Below are 21,944 nucleotides of genomic sequence, written 5' to 3' on the forward strand. Positions count from 1 at the left end.
CTTCTTCATCCGAGGGACCTTGTACTAGATGATGGAGGAGAGAAAGAGCTAATTCCCAGTGTGTTCATAATAACCCCTATAATCACAAAACGTGTGTCCTGGTTCATGAACATTTCGGAATCGATTGAATCTTAAAATATATATATATATATATATATATATATAAAATGATAATAATGATAATGTACGTTTCATATCGTTGGTCAAAAGATGATGGTGGAATACAGACAACAACAAAAAAGGGAACCCGTTTTTGGAATCAGTGAGGTAGATAATGCTTCCGCCGTTCAAAATGGAGTGAGTGAGCAACTGGTTGAACTAGAAAGTTTCGGGGGTGGAGCAAAAAAAAAGAAAATACTCTCATACACATTGGGTATGGGATAGTAGATGGATGGTTTCGGACGATTGGAAGGTGTATAGGGCTTTTCTTTTCTATTTTATGGTTTATAGAAAAAGCGAGAGAGAAAGAGAGAAGAGCGCGTCCTAAATGACACAGATAGTCAGTCTACAGACTTCCTCTTCAATGATGCGATAGTTCCAGGCTAGATCGTGAACGATCTACTACGAGAGTGTTTCGGTTTTCTCTTTGCCGATCGCGAAAATACACACAGATTGATGATGTACATGATGTACCCTATTGTTTTGCCGAACTAAAGTGATATCATGTTGGATCTTCTTTGTTGTAAAACCGAAGAATGAAGAGCTCGAGATATTTATCAGCCGTCATTACATTCTCCGTGAATTTTCTGCTGTAGAAATTTTATTACATTGGTTGGATTTGAAATTACAGCGATAAAATGTCCAATTCCCATAGAGATCAATACTTTCTATTGTGGTGGCTTGTGTAATGGTGTCGTCACGAGTATTATTCTGAGACACTGTAATTTTTATTGCGAGTGAATCTAACTTACTATTCCCCCGTCTAATTTAGGGGTAGGTACTCATGGATCCCTTTCGCCAGGATTGGATACACGTCTGGTAGTAGTGAGGTTTTTGATTTTTTTTCGATCGGTAATAGACGATGTTGCCGTCTTATTTTCCTATGGACAATGTGAAAAGATGTTTAATGTTCGTGCTTTTCTTGATAAGCTGCTTGATTTTCGCTGTGCTGTGCGCGGCAATGTTCACACAGGAATGGACCCTCGCGAAGCCGGTTAGATCTGGATTGAACGTTAGCATACGGATGTCCAGTGCTAATGATTTGAAGGGCAACCGTTTCCAAGGACTAGTGTATTTCGGATTGTTTCGAGGAAAGAAGATTTTGAACTACGGTTTTGGCAACAGGGAATTTGATCTGAGAAGTGAGTTATCATCAGTTTTGCATTTTATTCAATTTGAACAAATTTAGTTTAAAGAGGAAATGTTATGGGAAATGGCTGTTGCGGTAAATGTGTGATAAATCCGATTATTGTGTATAGTAACCGGTTGTTATGCATAATCGCCAACCATTTTGGTAAGTTTGATGAATTTCTCTAAATTCATCACTTTCACTGGCTGTTATGCATAATACCTAAAGAGTCGTTGGCAACTTTGATAAATGCTGAAAAATTATACCAGCGATTATGCATAATACTCAAGCGTCGTTGGTAAACGTGATAAATCGCGCTAAGTTCATCACATTTGCCGGTTATTATGCATAATCGCCATTTTGTATTGGTAGATAGGATGAATCGATCCCACATTGTCGTGATAAGATTTATTATTTAGTCGAGCGTACTTGTGAATCAGAGTGTGAACCGATTACAATGAACTCTCATTTAACGAATTTTTCTGAACATCCCCGAAATAAATCCCATTTGATGAATTCGAAAATCTGACCTCGATATAACGAAGTCCTATTTAACAAGAAATTACCCCGATATAGTCATCTCTCTTTTAACAAATTTTACGATCGTTCCCCGATATAATGAACTCCTATTTAACAAATTTCACGACTGCATGCCGATATAACGAGCTTTCATTTAGCAAATTCTTCGATTTAACGAATTTTTACACGTTTTTACGCGTATGCAATCGATCGCTTTATAACAAACTCCTATTTCACGAATTCTACAGTCAGGTCCGATATATGCCTACTCATCTGGGAATTTTTTTTTTTTTTTTCATATTCATCAAATTCACTATTTGCATTAAGAAATTAGGCATAACCACCGATAAGAGCGATAAATGTCAAGTATTTATCAAATTCACCAATTGCACTAGGGTATTATGTAGCGGGTAAAAGTTATAAATTTACCAAACTTACCGAGACGATTGGCGATTATGCATAAAACCTGTTATTATGCATAGTATATAACTGATTTATCCAAATTTACTATCACTTTCAAATATGATTTTACGCAAAACATTCATTGAAGAAATAGAAAAAACACTCTGTAATAAAAATTTCAAACATCAAGTAATGCAGAAAATATTCCAATGCTAAAAGAATAATGCTTAAAAACCTGTACTTCAGACAACAAATACATGGTAATCATGACCTGTATTTAAATAAATTCAATTTAGAAAGGAAATCTAGGTATGAAATGCTGTTATACATATATATTTTTCTATTCCGTTCGAATATTACTTTGAGCACAGAAATAGGGAGAACCAGCTGTAAATTTCAAAAATCAAGTGACGCTGAAAATTTTGCAACACTACGAGAAAAGTCCTAAAATTTTTCCCTCTCTCCTTCTGGTACCTTAAGCAGGGGCGTCGGAAGTGTTTCTAAACTGTGAGTGCTCGTCTTTAGTTTTATACCGGAAATTTTAATTTCTGAATCAATTCTGGAGGTGATCGGATCCATGCCACAAATTACTGCATAATACCCCCGACAAACCAGTCACGGTCCAGACTCTGTCCCTCCAGGGATGTAAGCCTTTTACCCTTGCGGGTTGGGTCGCGCTGGGTAGCATAATACCCCCGGCTCCGACGCCACTGATCTTAAGTAACAAATATACAGGATACATAGCAAACAAGGGCTATGGCATTTTACTGGCAAACCGTTGATCCTAGACGTATACTTCCAATTATAAAAAATTTCCAAATGACGTTTAGTACTCAGATATGTCATTTATGTCTCAAGGAACAGTATAGTTATTAAGGGAGTTAAGTTACAGGAGTATAGTTATATTAGGGAGTGTATCATTATTAAAATAAAATAAACTTTTTATACGGCCATCCTGTTCCAAAAAAACCTAATTAGAAAGTTATAGAATGTTGCCCTCTCTCCGTTTTACTCGCATTTATAACGCTGTTTTCCTCCGAATTTCGCCCGTTTTTCAAATTCGAATATCTCAGTGAATATTGTACTTAACACGGAATTATTATTATTATTATTATTTTTTTGCTGGCATCAAGAGGAAACTGGACAACAACTTTATAATTGGTTTCTTGAGCACAGGGTGTCCGTATAAAAAGTTAACATTTTTACTTTAATAACTATGCAATCCCTTGAAACATGAATGACATGTCTGAGTACTAAACGTTATTTGGGAACTTCTGCTAATTGGAAGAATACGTCTAGGATCAACGGTTCGCCAATAAAATGTCATACTCCCTTTTCGCTCCACCCAACCTGTATATTCATCATGACCTGTATTTGAGCAAGTTTTCAGTTAGAAATAAGTTTGAAAGGAAATCAACAAAATTTTATTATATTTCTATTCCGTTCAAATATTTTAGACATAGAAGTAGAGGGAAAACCACCTTTAATGAAAATTTCAAAATTCAAGTAATGCTGAGAATATACCAATTTTATTAAAAGAAACATATTAAAAACTGGTACCTTAACTGGTAACAACAAATACATATTCATCATGACATGTGAGTAAAACTGGAATAACAGGCTTCATTGCCGTCAAATGTACGTAAAAGATGTTAGAACTCGATCTTCTCAAGTACGATTGGAAGATACCTAAAGTAATTATATTCAATAGGATATAATTCAATTGAAAAAACGAGTCACTGTTATCGTGATGAAATGGGTTGCATTAAATGCAATCTAAATAAATAATTTTCTCTTAAAAATCCAAAATGTGATTTTCTTCCTCATTTTCTTAAATTAATATTATTTCAATTTCCTCTGAAACGTCCAAATGAAAGAGAACAACATCGTCTTTCTTCTTTGAGAGCCTTTCGAGACTATGTATATTTTATGATATTTCTGGGGTTTTTTTTTATAAATCGGTTATTATGCATAATCGCCAATCGTCTCGGTGAGTTAGATAAATTTATCACTTTTACCGGCGATTATGTATAATAATACCCAAGCGTCGTTGGTAAATTTGATAAATATGAAAAAATGAAATAAAATCCCAAATGAGTCTGGTGTGTTTGATAAATGTCGTCGGTTCCCCTGATTTAACTGTTAAAATCGTTAATTCATGGTTAGAAATCATTTAATTCGAAGAATTTGGTGAATGGGAGTTCGTTATATCGGAAAACGATCGTAAAATGTGTTAAGTAGGAGTATGTTACATCGAAGTACGATTGCAAAATTTGTTCTATCGAGGTCCGAGTTCAGAATTCGTCAAATAGGAGTTATTTTTGGGATGTTAGGAAAAATTTCGTCTGATCAGAGTCCATTATACCCGGTTTAGACTGGCTCACAAGTACGGTACAAATCACACTAGACTGGGTCAATTCATTGTTATGAAAACATGTCACGGACCACTTAAGTGATCAGTAAATGTGCCGTGGGCCACTTAAGTGCTCTAGCATCGTGTCGCGGGCCGTTTAAATGCTCCGGAATGGTACCGCGGTTGATGTAATACATAATAATATGTAATATGCCGCATGTCACTTGAGTAATCTGGAACTGCGCCGCGTTTAACTAAAATGGTGTGAAGCTGTACCGCGGGCTGCTTAATAAGCGCCCTGTAACTTTGTCGCTGGTCACTCGAAGGATCTAGAAATATACCTCCAAAATCTGAAATGTGAAGCGGGGTGTGTCCGATTCCTCAATGTTCAATATACTTCGGGGTCCCTTAAGTAATCTGGAAATATGCCGCTTAGTTCACATTTTTAAATATTACGTTTTTAGGTCGTTGGCCACATCACATGACCCCGAGAACTACATTTGGCCTGCGGGTCATGGGTTGAGCATGTATTATCTAAATAAAGAATCCTATCGCGGCAATGGGGTCAATTTATAATATTTACCAAAACGAAACGGCGATTATGCATATACAAATACAAATACAATGCCACAACAGGCAAAATGCCCAACGAGGTGGCTGAAAAAAAGATGCCCGTAAAAATATGGATGTCATATATTTCAAAAATACAGCAACCCAATTAAAAATTCAATTAATAAAAATTATAAACAATATATACACGTGATAAAATATTATACAATGCCCATAAAGATACTTATGGTTGTCTTATTCTAAGTATGGACAGCTTCTCGATTTACCCCATAATAACCGGCAAATGAATTTATCACGATTTATCATGTTTACCAACGATGCTTTTGTATTATTATACATAATCACCGGTAAAAGTGATAAATTTAGTGAAATTGTTAAACTTACAAGAAAGATCGGCGATTATGAATAGTACACATTCACCGTAACAAATACACTAAAATACAGCAATTTTGTTTTATTTTTTTTTTCGAAAAGAAGACGTGAGATTCATAAGAAAAAAGAAATTTTTAGTCGAGGTTAAATTAACATCTACATTTTGAGAGAGCTGATGATAATCAGATAAAACATTTTATATGTATGTGTTTGTTCAACTGTGTCTATCGCATTTTTCTTCTCTATTTTTTTCCCCTTTACACTGCGTGTGCATCAATGTTTCCTTATTTGATGTTTTAGATGGAAGTGTTCTAAAACTAGAATGAATGGACACAAAAAAAACTGGGGTAGGCTGTGTCATAGACACGGTGGCCATAAGTTTTGACGTGAATACGTTTTTTATGCTTTTATCACGTGGTAGGTACTGACTGACTTGATGAAATTCGACGTGAAAGTTCGAAATTCAAATGCTTTAGTATATGATGTCTTGAAACTGAAATCATTATTATTTTAAATGCACCACTCAAAACAATTAGGGGATATGCATTATTTATTTAAATTTACTACATTTATTTATAGTCAAATCTCGATAATACGAATGTGCAGCGGCCGACAAAAAACTTCGAGTAATCGTTAATTCGACTTATCAGAAATTCCGATTTCAAGATGCATTAAAACAATATAGCACTATTTACGATTATTGTACTAGTAACACATGTCAAACTTCTATAGATGAAGAAATTCGAAAAGAGATTAGTTATTGTAATTTGATCACATTTAATTACTATGAATGAGAATGTTTACAAATAAAACTAGAAGTGTACATACATAATGTATTATGGAAACGGACGCATACACGATACTCCTATAAATCAAACGAGAAATTATAAATAAAAAAGTGTATACAAGATAATTTTCTGTCGGAAAAATTCAATAATTTTTGGCACAGTCTTTCTCTCTCTTTTCTGTCCTTCTGCCGTGAGAAAGTCATTCACTTTTTTTCAAGCTAAACTCTGCTGCTAAATGCTAATGTTAATTCAATGCACTCAAATGTTAATTCAATGCACTCAAATGTTAATTCAATGCACTCAAATGTTAATTCAATGCACTCAAATGTTAATTCAATGCACTCAAATGTTAATTCCATTCTTAAATGCTGAATTCTATCGCTTAATTCTAAATGCTGAATTCTGTTGCTAAATGCTAAATAATTATGTTGCTAAATGCTAAATAATTATGTTGCTAAATGCTAAATAATTATGTTGCTAAATGCTAAATAATTATGTTGCTAAATGCTAAATAATTATGTTGCTAAATGCTAATTAAATGTTAAAGAATTCTGCTGCTAAATAGTTCTGTTGCTAAACGCAGAATTATATTGCTAAATTTAAAATTCTCTCATTTCCGAAAAGTTCGACTTGAAGGAAGAAAAGTTCGAGTTAAGGGAAAATTTAACACTAAAATACAGAAAAAAAAAGGCTCAGTGAAAAACTTCGATTTAAACAAATACTCGAGTTATCGCGCATTGACTGTATTTAAATTTATTAAAGTTTAGTTGATGATTAACTCTCGTGACACAAATCTTTGTGAATGCCTAAAATGTTCTTTGTCAATATTTTATCAATTAAAATTTTTAAAAACCACAATTAACCTTTTTAACGGTAAATGTTCCAAATCGAAGACATCGGTTTTATTAATTAGAATTTGAAAAATATTTTTCGTACATGAAAGCATTTCTTTATCCTCACACCCTCCTTGAAAGTGTAAGATTCCGAAATTTACAAACCGAATTTTTTTTTCCCACTTGAATTTTTCATTCTATTCTAATTTTTCATGTTCTATATGGACATGATCAAGTCCTAAAAACATATAGATTTGTTTTTCTTTCATGTTAGTGTCCGAAGAAAAAACAGAAAAAACAAAGAAAATCAGTTCAATTCTCAATTTGGCCGGTAAAACATTAAATGAAACCTGCATTTTCCCTAATTGTTTTGAGCTGTGTACTTGAACGGAACTTTTGGAAGAAATTAAGGAAGATTATTTTGAATAACCACTCCATTAACCGATTGTAACTAGCTTCACAATGCTACCAATAACTGAAACTAACTCGCCCCCCTGAAACGGATAGCGTAAGAATCTTGTCCCTGAAACTAAACCCTCCAAGAACCTCAGCTTATTGATGAGGAAAGTTATGTCTCGAATCTTATATGGAATCTTCTTCATTTTATTACCGGTATCAAAACCAGAGTGGCATCATTGGTTTTGTCATGAGAATATCTACCGGATGACACCATGGGCTTATATTTGCATTGCTAACCTCTCGACATATAGCGTGAAACAATTTCGTTACGGATGAGGGCCGCGGGACTGGTGCCAGACCAGAGGAGGTAGTATTTAAACCAGAGTGGTATCATTTGGATTTGTCTAAAAAATATCTACCCCAGATTACACCATGGACTTATATTTGCATTGCGAATTTCTCAATATGTAGCGTAAAACAATTTCTTTACGAATGGGGGCAGGGGTCTGGTGTCCAGACCAGAAGTGATATCAACATCAAAAGGGTGCCATTAGATTTGTCTCACTGAGACCCGCAGACATAAAAAAACACTGATATATTTTGAATGCAGTGAAACTACTCGCTACAACGATACTCAATATAACGATAAATCATTCTACAGCGATATTTTTTCAAATATCATTTGACATTGTCTATACTCTAATGTACCCGGTTCGTCCTCGTCAGAAAACTTTCCTGACACAGGGGTACAACAGAAATGGCGACATGACCACATAAAAAGACTGCTACCGCAGAGAATCCCCCATCGAGGGGTTAGTGCAACAGCCTCTCGATGAGTATAAAAAAAACAAGCCTGCCGTTCGGAGTCGGCAAAAAATTGTAGGTCCCTGTCTAATTAGCCCTAGTGTGCAGAAAATGACCGTGGTGCGACAAAAATGATCAATCATCAATATACTCTAATGTTAAACTGCTGGCTCTCGATATAACGATAATCCCAAAGGAGGAGATAGACTTGGAGGGAGGGGGGGGGGCACAATGATGATGCTGTTGTGGAAGGATGATGTTAATCCATATATATGCATATACATTAGATCAGAAGGTTCAGTCATTACCGCTGTGGTGGTCGAGTGTTCAGAGCGACGGACACCGGGTTCAAACCCCACCGGTGTCACAGTGGTGGTCGGCTGAAGATGGTTTTCTGTGTTTAACAACTTCGAGGCGTGAATGCGAGCCGGCCTCCTATGTTAAAAAATCTCGCCACACAGAGCAACATATCTACAACGGTATAAATATTCAATCACTACAATTCACTCACAATTTGAAATAAACATGGCAGCACACAAAAAACACTATATGCTCATTCAGACTGTTAGTTACACACACACTCACACTTCCTGCTCAATTCTATCGGTAATAAATTGTCCATGGCGATAGACCGGAATTCTGCTCGGTTCGAAAGAAAGTCATTGACGCTGAATCACCCCCCTCATATCTCCGCCCATGGTTAATCCCTCTACAACAGCGGTTCTCAATCGGTGCTCCGTGTGCTGCACCTTCCAGGGGCTCCGCGTCGACTCGAGGAAAATAAAATGAATCAGTTAATTAAATAAGAGAGACCTAAAAGGTTCTGTCATAAAAATTATGTACAAAACAGGGCTCCGCCATAGAAATTATATAGTGGAAAAGTGCTCCGCGAGTCTAAAAAAGGTTGAGAGAGAGAACCGCTGCTCTACAACAATATTTTTTCATGGTACGCAGAATCGTTATATTGAGGTTTCTCAGTACTTCCTGAGATATGAACATTTAAAGCATTTCATTGCGCAATTTTTTTGCGAATGCATCCAGTATTGTCAAATGATTTAAAGGACGTATTTACGTCAAAACAGATAGCTGAATAGATTGAATTCTGAAACTTCCATCATTTTCTATCATCCATTGTTCATATCGCTCAGTTCCACATATGCCGTTTTACGGAACTATAATTTTTTTTTAAATCCTGGTGCTCTTTATCATTTTGTCACATTGACACATATTTCAAAGCATCTTACATACGATAAATCATGTCAGCACACAAAATTTTTCTTCAAAAATAATGCTTATTTAATTCTTTATAAAATATTTCAATCGTGCGTCTGCATACGTTAAAGGATTTTCGAGAGAAAGATCAATCACCTAATTTCCGAAGTTGTCTTCTTTACATTAACATGGCATTTCAAGAATGTTTAATTATTTTTGTCGCACCACGATCGTTTTCTGCACACGAGGGCCAATTAGACAGGGAATTTCAATTTATTGCCGGTTCCGAACGGCAGCCTTTTTTATAGTCATCGAGAGGTTGGTGCACTAACCCCTCGGTGTGGGATTCTCTGCGGTAGCAGTCTTTTAATGTGGTCATGTCACCGTTTCTGTTGTACCTCTGTATCAGGAAAGTGTTCTGACAAGGACGAACCGGATATCGAACTCGCGACACCTCTAAACATCCTTTGGTAGTTCAGGCGAGTATCTCATCGACCTGGGCTACCACGTCCGCGATTCGTGGCGGAGCTTGAACTTCACCAATGGTGATTTATCCACCGGTGTCAACACCCCAATGAAAACCTGACCTGAGCGCCAGTGACATGAAAATTTAAAAACGAGTTGTCAATTGTACACCCTGCATTTTACAGGACTCTGATTTGCATATTTCCTATGATCTTTCATGCAACGCCAAAAAGAAATTTCTGTTCAAAAACTACAACAACCTTCCTGGGAATAACATTTTCGCAAACCGCATTCAAATATACCAATTCCTTTCTTTTTTATCAATTTTTACACTATTTCCGAATTTATGAGACATCTTGTAAAATAACCGCGACTAACTTGTGTATCGATTGGTATGAAGGTGATTAATATATTTTTTTTTTCATTAACATTATGTTGAATTTTCAAGTTGTGTTTTTTAGAGTTCATAATAAAGTGTTGGCTATTTTAGTTTGTTTCTCCAGGAAATCGCTTTTGAATACGCCTGTATAAGAATTGACATTCTTTAAAAAATGATAAAAGTTCATCTATGAATTTTATATTTTTGCTCTGAATAAAAGTTGATTTTTACAATTATTTGAAATTTTGAGAATTAAAATAAAATTAATAATAATAATAATAACAACAACAACAAATAAGTAAATAAATAAAATAATGCTTGATCACCCTCTTGATTTAGAATTTTATTACGGACTTGTCATTTACCTGCTGAATTATACGACATCTTGAAATGGGCGAGGTCGATAAGTAAGATACTCGCCTGAACTACCAAAGGATGTTTAGAGGTGTCGCGAGTTCAATACCCGGTTCGTCCTTGTCAGAAACTTTCATGATATAAAGTACAACAGAAACGGCGGCATTGCCACGGAAAAAGATTGCTACCGCAGGGAATCCCACTTCAAGGGTTTAGTGCACCCACCTCTCGGTGAGTATAAAAAAATTCAGTTTTGAATGCTGCCGTTTGGAACCGGCAATAAATTTTAGGTCCCTGCCATTATTAGCCACCCTCCCCCCCCCCACCCCGTGTGCAGAAAATGACCGTGGTGCGACAAAAACGATCGATAGCCAACGGCCACAAATCGCCGGCTGAAACTATACGAACGTTTCTGACACAGAAGAGATTGAGGAAAGGTTCAGGTCCAGTCACTTCTGCCTATTTTCTCTCCCCCTCTACAGCAAAAAAATTGAACTATTTTTTTTCTTTCTGCACCAAAAAAACATCCCTCTTTGTGGGAATTAATTTTTCGCAAACAAAAATTCAAATATACCAATTAACTTCAATTTTCATGAATTTTCAAACCATTTACGAATTTATGGAACACCATGTATTTCAAAATTAATTAATAATAAAATTTCTGTTAATATTCGATTCAATGTCACCGGTTCGTTTTTGATCTACTCAAATGCATCCGAAATGATGCGAGTTCGAAAATAATTTAAGGTCGTATATTTGGTCCAGTAAATATGGTCGAACTTTGATCATATTATCATCACAACCCCCATCTGAAAAAAAAAAACTAACATTTTCGGAATATATCCACGGTTGAACTTGAACGGGATATATGTGTGTGGCCTCTATTACCCTTTTCTCCTGTCAAATCCATTTGCTTGAAGGTCAGAACGTGTACCAACTTGTGATTTCAGACACCATTATTTTTACTTCAGCTAAAAGGCTGTTAGAAACAAAAATCGGCTTCTTCTCTCCTTCACCTCCAGAAAGAGAGTTTGCCAATTTTACGGTTGGCCTATCCATCTACGTTTAGTTCGTACAAGATAAAAAAAAAAAGAAGATGGATATAGTGTATGTATATTGGAAGGAGATAGTAGAGAAGAGAGTTACGTATATAGGAAGCGGAAGAGTTGCGACTACGGTACCATATCGTCGTCCTTGTGATCGTTAGATATGATGGTTATGGTATAGAGACGACACTGTCTCTTCCATTTTTTTTTTAAACACTCTAATGGTACTTTTCCATACCTTCTTTTTTCTGACACTTCCGCATGAAACAACAAAATAATAGAGTTTCATCTTTTTCTCGTTTTTTGTGCTATTAATGAACTCACAAATAACGAATCGTCAAGGACATTTATCGTCGTTTTATTGCACATTTTATTACTTTGCCCTGTTTTGATGACGGTTGCTATGATGCTCTATTTTATTGCCTTTTTTTTTCCACAATGCAATAAGGAGGGCTGTATTCACAGTTGCTTTCTGAAAATGGCATATTCTTTTTTATATCAGGTATTAGATGAATTTCAATTTCTTTTACAAGTTTAATTCAAATATTGGGTCATTTAAGTTATCTCCGACTATCTTTCTTAGTACTTTTCTATAAAATGGTACTCAGGTGAACGATAATAACATTTTCTGATAGAAAGTGTCTTGGAATGGTCAAAATTATAATAAATTTTGGACTGCCTACGTCATTTTCTATGAAAAAATCATTTTTAAGTCAAATTTTAAGCAAAATTCATGTAATATTTGAAACATGATCGCAAAAAAAATTCTATGAATGTGATATTTCGCTGTTTTCACTGTACATTCAGCTAGTGATGTTGCAGGTTATGAACCAAAAATGTTTCAAATTTACGTAAAAAAAACTCAAATATTTTAAAAAATAGCCGTCTTCGTAATGCGTGTTAAAAGTTTTTATTCACAGATTACTTGATGTAAAAAAGCGACACTAAAGTGGACGTAACTCAGATTCTGACAAAAAAAAAACAACAATAACAACAAATTCCCTGTTTTGAAATCACGAGAAATGGGGCAGATGAAAATTAGAAAAATCCATATTTTCTTCCAAAATGACGTTTCGAACGTAGTCGGATACCTTAAAAGTTCTGAGCATTTTAGCGTTTTCTTGTAAAAAACATGAGAGATGGAGACAAGTTCAAAACTTAACTCTTCATTTGCTTTTTTGGTTTTGAATTTCAATCTATTGTTTTAGTATTTTCAAAATTTTGCCCTTTTAGAATTTTCAGGCAAAAAAGAACAATATCGGTGGCTTTTAACCTTTTGCGGTCCTTTTTCGAGGTGAACTCGATATAGATCCGCATCAGGAAACAACGGTACTTCATTGTTATAACGACCCTTACGATGATGGAAAGGCTTACGTGAAGTTGGCTTCTTAACAGAACTCACATAAACTATACGAAAACTGCAAAGGAAGAAGCATAGAGTAATAATAGTAATATTATTATATATTAGCATATATCTTTAGTCTATGGGAAGAAGCATCCAGGGGACTTTCTCATTACTGGGAGAGTGCTATAAAATACTAATTGTATCAACGAAGTGACGGGAAAACCTCTTGACCACAAAGGGTTAACACACACACACGCAACATCATATCAAAGAAACTTTATTCTTTGAAGTGTACTTCTCTTTTTTCTATTTGAGCTATTCTTTAGAATTCAAGATGAACGCAAAAATTCTCTGGGCTTTGACAAAGAATGCTTTTTCATATTACAAATTTTGAAAAGGGCATTGCAAAGGAAAGGGAGATGGGGCGATATCTGGTCAGTATACCAGTTATATTCTAGCCCAGTGGTTCTCAACCGGTGCTCCGTGTGCACTTCCCAGAGGCTCCGCGGCGACTCAAGGAAAATAAAATAAATCGGTAAATTTGATAGATAAATAAAAAAAAAGATGTCTGCAGGGGGTCCGCCATAAAAATTATACACAAAAAGGGCTCGTCGGGTCAAACAGGTCTCCGCCATAGAAATTATATATTGAAAAGGGCTGAGTTAAAAAAAGTTGAGAACCACTGTTCTAGCCTATCGCATGCAATTTTTTTTTCTTGAGTGTTCTAAGATGAATGGGCCTCAAAAATGTATCCTTGTATTTGTGTTTCAGAAGTCCAACTTACACTGAATATCAATCCATGCCCTTTTTCCCCGACTAGATCCATGGAATAGTTGTTGGCTGTATTGTCAGGAATGTTTACAATTCGAACTAATTTTCTAGTAACAACTTTTTGTTTCCTTCTGTTTCCACCTCTGAGACTTTGATCATTTTTTCATATATCTCGCCAAGGGGTCGGTGCATTAATTTCTAAAAAATAGTGGTTCTTAATCGGGGGGTGCGGGGAAGCATTTATGGGAATGCAAAATAGGGGGAGATGTAACGAGTTGATTGATTATTCAGTAAAATTAGATGTTGAGGAAAAACTACATTTTTCAATTCATTAGAAAATATGGATTGTACTGGCATTTTGACACCCCTTGTTTTTTATCTTTCGCTTGCAGAAATGTCTTGTACGAAATTCAAATTGCAAACGCTTCTTTCCGGTTAGGAAACGGTACTTGCTTTCGATTTTAAATGAAGGAAAATGCCAAAGTATTTTGTGATGTGTTTTCATTCGTACCTCGTGTTATTACTTGATAAAAAAAATTTAATCAAGTGTCAAACAAACAAATATTTACTGTTGTGCTGAATCAATAAGTTGAAAACAATTCACAATGAATCTTTTTCTTTGAAGTTTCGGGAAATGTTAAAGAATTATTTATTTTTTAAAAATTAGTTTTTAAATTATAATTTTTAAAAGAAATAAAAAGAAAAAGAAGCCAAAATTATAACTATTAACTATAATAAAACAGCAATTATCCCATTTTCGACCGCTCTTCCAATTTGTGGCCGAATTGCAGGTTTCTTTTTGTATATAATGAATGGTTACTTGAATAACATATTCGGGAAGTTTCACAACATTTGACGTCAATTTAGTATGTTTTTCATTGCAATTGGTTTAATTTTTGAATTAATTGACCCTCAAGTAAAGTAAATTATATAACTTAATTTTATTAAAATAATTAGTCATTATGATTTCGGGAAACCTCATGTGTCGTGTGACAATAAAAAATGGAAAAAAACGGGGTTTTTTTTTAATTTTTAAAAAATTTGTTTCTGTTCCTGGTTATGAATAATAGCACTAATTTTGAATTCCAGATTAAAAATCAGGAAAGAAATCTCCGAAAGCTTTATTTTTTGAAAAGGATCAAGTTTCTTTTCAAACAAATTTTAAAAAATACCATGACACTCATTAGACCTTTAAATTTCCAAAAATAATTGTTTGGTACAAAAATTTGCCTGAAAAGTTAGTTGTGAAACTTTTTCTAAACAAAGCATTGCGCAAACGCAATGTCAGTCAAAAATGGACGAAATAATATGGTGAAAGAATTTATAAAAATCAATTAATGGATGATTAATGTGATTAATTATAAAGAACTAAATTTTATAACAGATAGGAAACACATTATCCAAGATAAATCATATCGCACGGGGGTGCGGGATGGGAAAAAAGGTCAAGAACCACTGCTCTAAAGACCATCCTCCCACTCCGTGAAATTCTCGATTCGAAATGTTGAACTGATGATTCACGCAAAGAATCTTCTCCATAGATTTCATAAATATTTTACAAGTTTAAGCGAGATTACATTCATTTAAAAAAAAATTATGTTAAACACCCTATTGTGAAAATACACTGAAAAAACGAGAAAAAAAAACATACTAGACACCTATCAACTTTCCTGTGTTTCTACAAAATGTTTATTAGAACATGATAAAAAACACAGCAGCAGCTGCTAAAGCATATACGCCTACTAAACTTAGAACTTTTATTGACGACGTAATATGTCAAAGTTTATAATATGAAAAGATATGAAATGAAAATTGCATTCTCTTGAGAACGATTGCGATATTTGTTATACAAATAGGGCTATGTTTCTACAGTAATTAACTATACTTTCTTGAAGCGTAATATAATGACCCAGTAACATGGTTTGTCCGGCAAGTTTGTCGTAGTCTGTTTTTTTTTTTTTTTTTCTTTCGCAAAGGAATGCTTTTTCTTAGACAAAAAGGTTAAAATGTCTTGTCCAAAAATAGGTTTTTCATGGTTTTCTTGATAAGTCGACGTCAGCGCCACCTATCAGCTGATAGTAAACACCCACGCTTGAACTCACGATGATTTGACAAAGTGTGTGTTTTTTCTCCTCTACAACTTTTATGTGTGTTTCGAGTCAAAAAGGAAGAGGAAGACGAACGTGCAGACATGCGAATGGAAAGTGCTGAGGTCATAATTTCACCCAAAATCAGTCTCTGGCAAATGGCCACATTCCCCCCCCCCCCACACCATTTTATTCATTTTATTTTTTCTAATAGTGCGATTCTTTGTTGTTTGAGGATTTAGTACATGCAACTTCCTATTCGCTGGCACTCGTAGAGAATATCCGAGATTTCGGTTCACGTGATATCATCGTATTAACGTTTGCGGCGTCCTCTTGTTCATATGGTGTCTTTCCCTTTCATTCATTTGTGCAATCGTGTATGTTGTTCTTCTTGACGTAGCTTCAGAACATGAATCAAATCAAACAAAGATCAAGCCGTTGCCGATTTCCTGATGGAAAAAGTTAAACGCCGCGCACGAGCCTAGAACTTTATCAACGGCTTTTAAAATTGCCCCTTCTTTTCTTTTCTTTCTTTTATACCGAGCACAACTCAAGTCTATCGCCGTGGGCAATTTACTACTAAAATTGCCCCTATGTGGGGGGGATGTCTAAATTGAATGAATGTCGTAAAATTGGGGTAGAAGTTCTCAACCCGTGCAACGCCGACAATATTTTAGTGGCTCTCCAAAACACTTTGATCAGTTAGAAATGAAAGCATCATTACACTATCTGAAACTATGATTCGGATTCGCATTCATTTCCAACTTTCCTTCCATTCAGCGAACGATTGGTGTACCTACAGAAAAATCAAATCAAATCCTGACCAAAATTCATACTCACTAGTTTCTACTGGTTTTATATACCTATGATGAAAAAATATTAATAGATATATATACATCACACTCGCTTATAACGAACGCGGATATTACGAATTTCCGCATATAACGAAGTTTTTCCGGGTCCCGTGAATTTCGTGCCGCTTATCTATGCTATTTTGATTGCTTATAACGAACACCGATTTCAGCAAAGCACGTCTATAATTAATTTCCGATCGATTTTCAGACATGGAATTGTCACGGATTTCTTAGTAATCTTATATGAATCTTTTTATCTGTAAATTTACCTTTCTGCAATTGATAATGTCTTGTTTCTTTACCTGGAAGACATTCTAGTGGGGCTGTTTTCGGTACTGTAAAATCGTATTTTGCTTCTTTTTTCTACTTTTTGTTAAATCTTATTTTGTTTGCAGGAAGCCGTATTAGGAAGAAATTGGGTTGAGGTTGTTTATTCCCAAGAGAATCCAACTACCAAACCACCTTTAGTGCATATTTGCCATTTTCAAGCTAGATTCGGACGTTAGTTGTGATCGGCTCATCGTGTGAAAACTATTATTTTGAGAATGTCCAAGTGCAAAACGTTACTCATTGTTTCAAAAATTGTAGCTCTACCTTTGGTTTAAAGCCAAAAAAATTTAAAAAAAAAAGAGTGAGGATTCGAGAAGTACGAGATTACTTGAAGTTCGTAACTTTCTTTTCGAATGGTTCGAAAAAACAAGACGAAACATTTTCCGGTGTCCACGGGCTTTATACAAGAAAAGCATGCTTATTTGGAAAAATGATTTAAACACAAAACGTTCAAAGTCCGAAAAAATATAGAAGCAATATATAAAAAGAATATAGATAAAAGAAGCAATGACTGACGCATATTTTTTGATTGGTGTATTCAGTTATGTGAAATTTTAATTAGGGACCATTCAAGTATTACGTAAGCAGATTTTCAGCCATTTTTGACCCCCACTCCCACCTCCCCCCCACTTTGTCCGCAAAAGTCAGCAAAACACTGATCCCCCCTCCCTCCCGTCAGCAAAATTTCGTCAGCAGCTTAGAATATTTCATATCTTCAAAAAGAAGTGGTTGATGACGTCACAACCTTCAAAACCCCCCCCCCTTGTCATCAAAAGTCAGCAATTCCGAACCCCCCCCCCCCCCGATGATGACGTAATACTTGAATGACCCCTTAAATTTTTAATCTTTATTCAGCTCCGTATTACTGAAAAATGCTTTATTTTGCTTAAACGTATCATTTTTCAAGTCGGTACGGATATAACGAAGTTCGCCTATAACGAAGAGTTTCACTGTTTCTTCCGACTTCGTTATAAACGGGTCCGACTGCATATACATATATATAACAATTATTTATAATGAAATATAATACTTATTTACAATGAAATTTAATAATTATTTATAATGAAATATGACAATTATTTATAATGAAATATGACAATTATTTATAATGAAATATGACAATTATTTATAATGAAATATGACAATTATTTATAATGAAATATGACAATTATTTATAATGAAATATGACAATTATTTATAATGAAATATGACAATTATTTATAATGAAATATGACAATTATTTATAAATAATTCCAATTATATTTATCAAGAATAAAATTCTATAATCAAAACTTTATCGTCATCGTTTTGCTTATAGACCTTTTACACTCAATATTCTTACATTTGATTCATTTTCAGGAATATCGTTGTTTATATGCATTATTTACGTTATTTATTACTATAATTTAGTTCACTGTGATAAAATAAATTGAACTAATTGAAAAAGAGAAAAATTGAACATCAGTTCTCGAAGGACATGAATAATAATTGTGAAAATAATACCTTTGAATATCTATACGAGATGATGCTAGGAAATATTTAGTGATACATTGAATAATGTGTAATTATGTTACTGCCAAAGCCCGAAGTTGGCCGCTTCGCGAACTGGCTGGCCCAGTTGAACCGGCCAATGTCCGAATTTCGGACTTTCGTTGAGCTTTTGTGCCTGCCTATATATATATCGATCCCAATATACGGACTACTAGGATATCGATATTTAGATTCGTTTGATCGTTGAGGTTGACATAACTGACCATAATAAATATGGTTGGCTATGGGTAATTATAAATGGTCATAATTATCACAAAAATACACCAACGTGACAATGACCATGACCCCGAATCATAGGAATCGATATGTAGGGATCGATTGAATTGATCGAGGAATCGCTCTTATTATAATAAGAGACGGCCAATGCTCGGCGAAAGTCCGAATTGCGGACATGAGGCCGGGTCAACTGTGCCGGACAGCTCGCGAACTGGCCAACTTCGGGCTTTGGTAGTAACATATGCATGGTACATGCATTTATTATCATTTAATTTCGAAAAACTACTGTGATTTTCAATACCTAATAATTTTGAGGGTATTATATTGAAAATACAGAATGAACTAGAAGTCCCTATATATACTGCTGTAGAAATTCGTAAAAATTGAGCAAATTGTCGTAAAAGTATGTGGTTTGAATCGAAATTAGTGTCATAAATTTTGATTTCATTTAGTGATGAAAATATAATTAAATCAAACATTTTCCCGATAGGTGGTGGTTCTTCATTAGAACCATAGTTGTGCTAATGAAAACACAAAACTGTTGTCCATCCCCAGAACTTCAATTTTTGTTCTAGATTATCTTTTCAGACATTAAACCCTTAAATGCTCAATTTTTTTTCGAGCTGATTAAAAACCAAATAGATTGTTTTATAAAATTTCATTTCGAATTATACTGCTTATACAGGGTTTTATTGAAGACGTGCAAAGCCTCCAAAATTGCAGGTAAAGTAAGCGCATTGAAGTAATTTTTTACTTTCCAAATACACAACTACCTTCTTTGCGATTCAAACTATAGTAGGGAAAAAAATCGGAATTGCCAACTTCAAATTAAAACGAAAGAAATGCAAACAAAACATTTTAACAAAATTAGCAAAATCGTAGTCACACATGATCTGCAGTAAATAATGATTTGTTGTCGTTAATAGGGATATTTACCAGCAAACTCATTATGTAAAACAGAAACAATATGACCTCAGCTTATGTGTAAGGCAATTCTGAATTTCTATCTTCAAACTCACTGCAGTAATGAAAGTTCAGAGAACCCTTTATGCATATGCTAAGCTACGCATTGAGGGTGGTTTTTACTAGTTCAGATTGGATAAGATTTTGCTAATGGAATTATTCTACCTGAGCAACGGAGAATAAGCTATTTCAGTTCATAACAGTTTTTTGCTCAGACATAATCAAGATATCATTCGAAGAATAGCATGCTAGACCCATCGTCCACTTGAAATTTTGTACAAATATTTTGGTTTTCCCCCCGTACAAAAAGAAAAAAAATTCCAAATTCACATCATGAATTTTGATGCAAACCAAATACTCATTCGACAATGGTTAAAAGTCCAGTTACTTTTAGTTCACCATTTATATGTATTTTTTTCGTGCACAATAAATGATATAGTACTAATGTGTCATTCCATCGGATAATTTAAATTTGTCTAGGGGTTTTCCATATGGGAAAGGGGAATTCGCTGCCCCAAATGATCGACGTGAACCAACACATGCACCAAATGTTTCTTTAATCGTCTTTGTGACACGGTTTTTATGCAAAATGGCGCGTGAAAACGATAGTTTTGACTCGTAATCTCTGAAGTTCTTCACGTCTTTAAAAAATAAAAAATCTCAAGTTTCCAAAAAAAAAACAAAGCTAACCATTTTTTTATAGATAGATGGATGTTTGGTCACTTGAACCTTTTTTCGTTTATGTCACCCTAATATACTTGAACTTTAGAACTCCCATGATAAGATTACACAAAACAACGGTTGGAAATCATTGTCCCAAAATTCATGAGCTTCAGTATAATCCCCAAAATGTCATCTCGCTGCGAGGAGGAGCGGCATTTGTTTAGGAATCACAGCACTACAACAAACATAAAATTATTTTTCAGCATTTAAATCTCCGTCCTTCATTTAAAAAAATATTGTAATAAAATGCAAATAAATTCCCTTCAAAAAAAATTGCAATTCTTATATTCCCATTTAAATTCAAACTTCAACATGAAAATTCGAGGTTTTTTTTTTTTTGTATGAACAACTAAAACTTTTCACGTTTTCCCCCCACCCCGAATTCCTCAATTATAACTTTTTTTATTGGTTTACGTTACTATTATCAGTAGGATATGCAGTGGAACCTCGTTTATACGACGTTCGAGAGGCCGAGTCAAAACGTCATATACAGAGTCGATCTCGGTTAGAAGAGGCCGTTCAAGTATTACGTCATCATTGATGGAGGGGGGGTTCCGATTTGCTTACTTTTGATGACAAGGAGAGAGGGGGGGGGGTTGGATAATGCTTACGTCATCAACCACCCTTTATGAAAATATGAGTTGGATTCAGAGGGGCAGAGCTGATGACGAAATTTTGCTGACAAGTGGGGGGAGGGGGTCAACGTTTTGCTGACTTTTTTATAGATGTTGCGCACGCGCACGCACACACACACACAATTTTTTATATTTAAATCGGTAAGACCGTAACTTTTGTGTTTTGCTGACAAGGGGGGGGGGGGGTCAAATATGGCTAAAAATTTGCTTACGTAATACTTGAACGGCCCCTAACATTCCACCTTATAACGCTTTCTCGCTTAGTAAGATTTATTTCCGTGGTCTCAACTCTAAGTAATTATCTCTAACATTTTCCGTTCAGAGCGTTATCCTGCTTATAACGTTTTTTCATGCTGGTTTTTGAAAACGTTATAAGTGGGATCCACTGTAAATGTGTCAAGTCGAATAACTGGGACTTAAAAAAAAGACTTCTCCCTCCCCCCCCCCTCCCACAAACATACAAAATATTATAAAATTCAATGTTTTTAACTGCATTTCCAATTCTGTTATAAAAAGAAATATCCTACTTGAGGGGGGGGGGGAAGTTAAATCGTGCTTTTCAAATCACTTAAAGAAATAAAATTTAGTGGAACATTACCTTTGCGGCACAACATTGGGTAAAAAATTGCAACAAAATCTTCTCGACTTGGAAAAACTTTGTCATCTTGGACTCTCATTAATTGGC

General features: G+C 34.9%; 1 protein-coding gene across 1 annotated transcript in view; it reads left to right on the plus strand.

The window, feature by feature from the left end:
• Positions 1-362: 362 nt before the first annotated feature.
• LOC149076988 (clarin-3-like) overlaps positions 363-21,944 on the plus strand; it is a 42,405-nt gene continuing 20,823 nt past the window's right edge. Inside the window, exon 1 of the mRNA XM_089242609.1 lies at positions 363-1,301. Coding sequence (XP_089098735.1) covers positions 1,022-1,301 — 280 coding nt within the window. The 5' untranslated portion in view covers positions 363-1,021. The remainder of the gene's footprint in view (positions 1,302-21,944) is intronic.

Source organism: Pholcus phalangioides, unplaced genomic scaffold, assembly GCF_987345545.1.
Source record: "Pholcus phalangioides strain wild (caught in Gottingen) unplaced genomic scaffold, Ppha-v1.0 ptg000015l_1, whole genome shotgun sequence".
In the NCBI taxonomy this organism is placed as follows: domain Eukaryota; kingdom Metazoa; phylum Arthropoda; class Arachnida; order Araneae; family Pholcidae; genus Pholcus; species Pholcus phalangioides.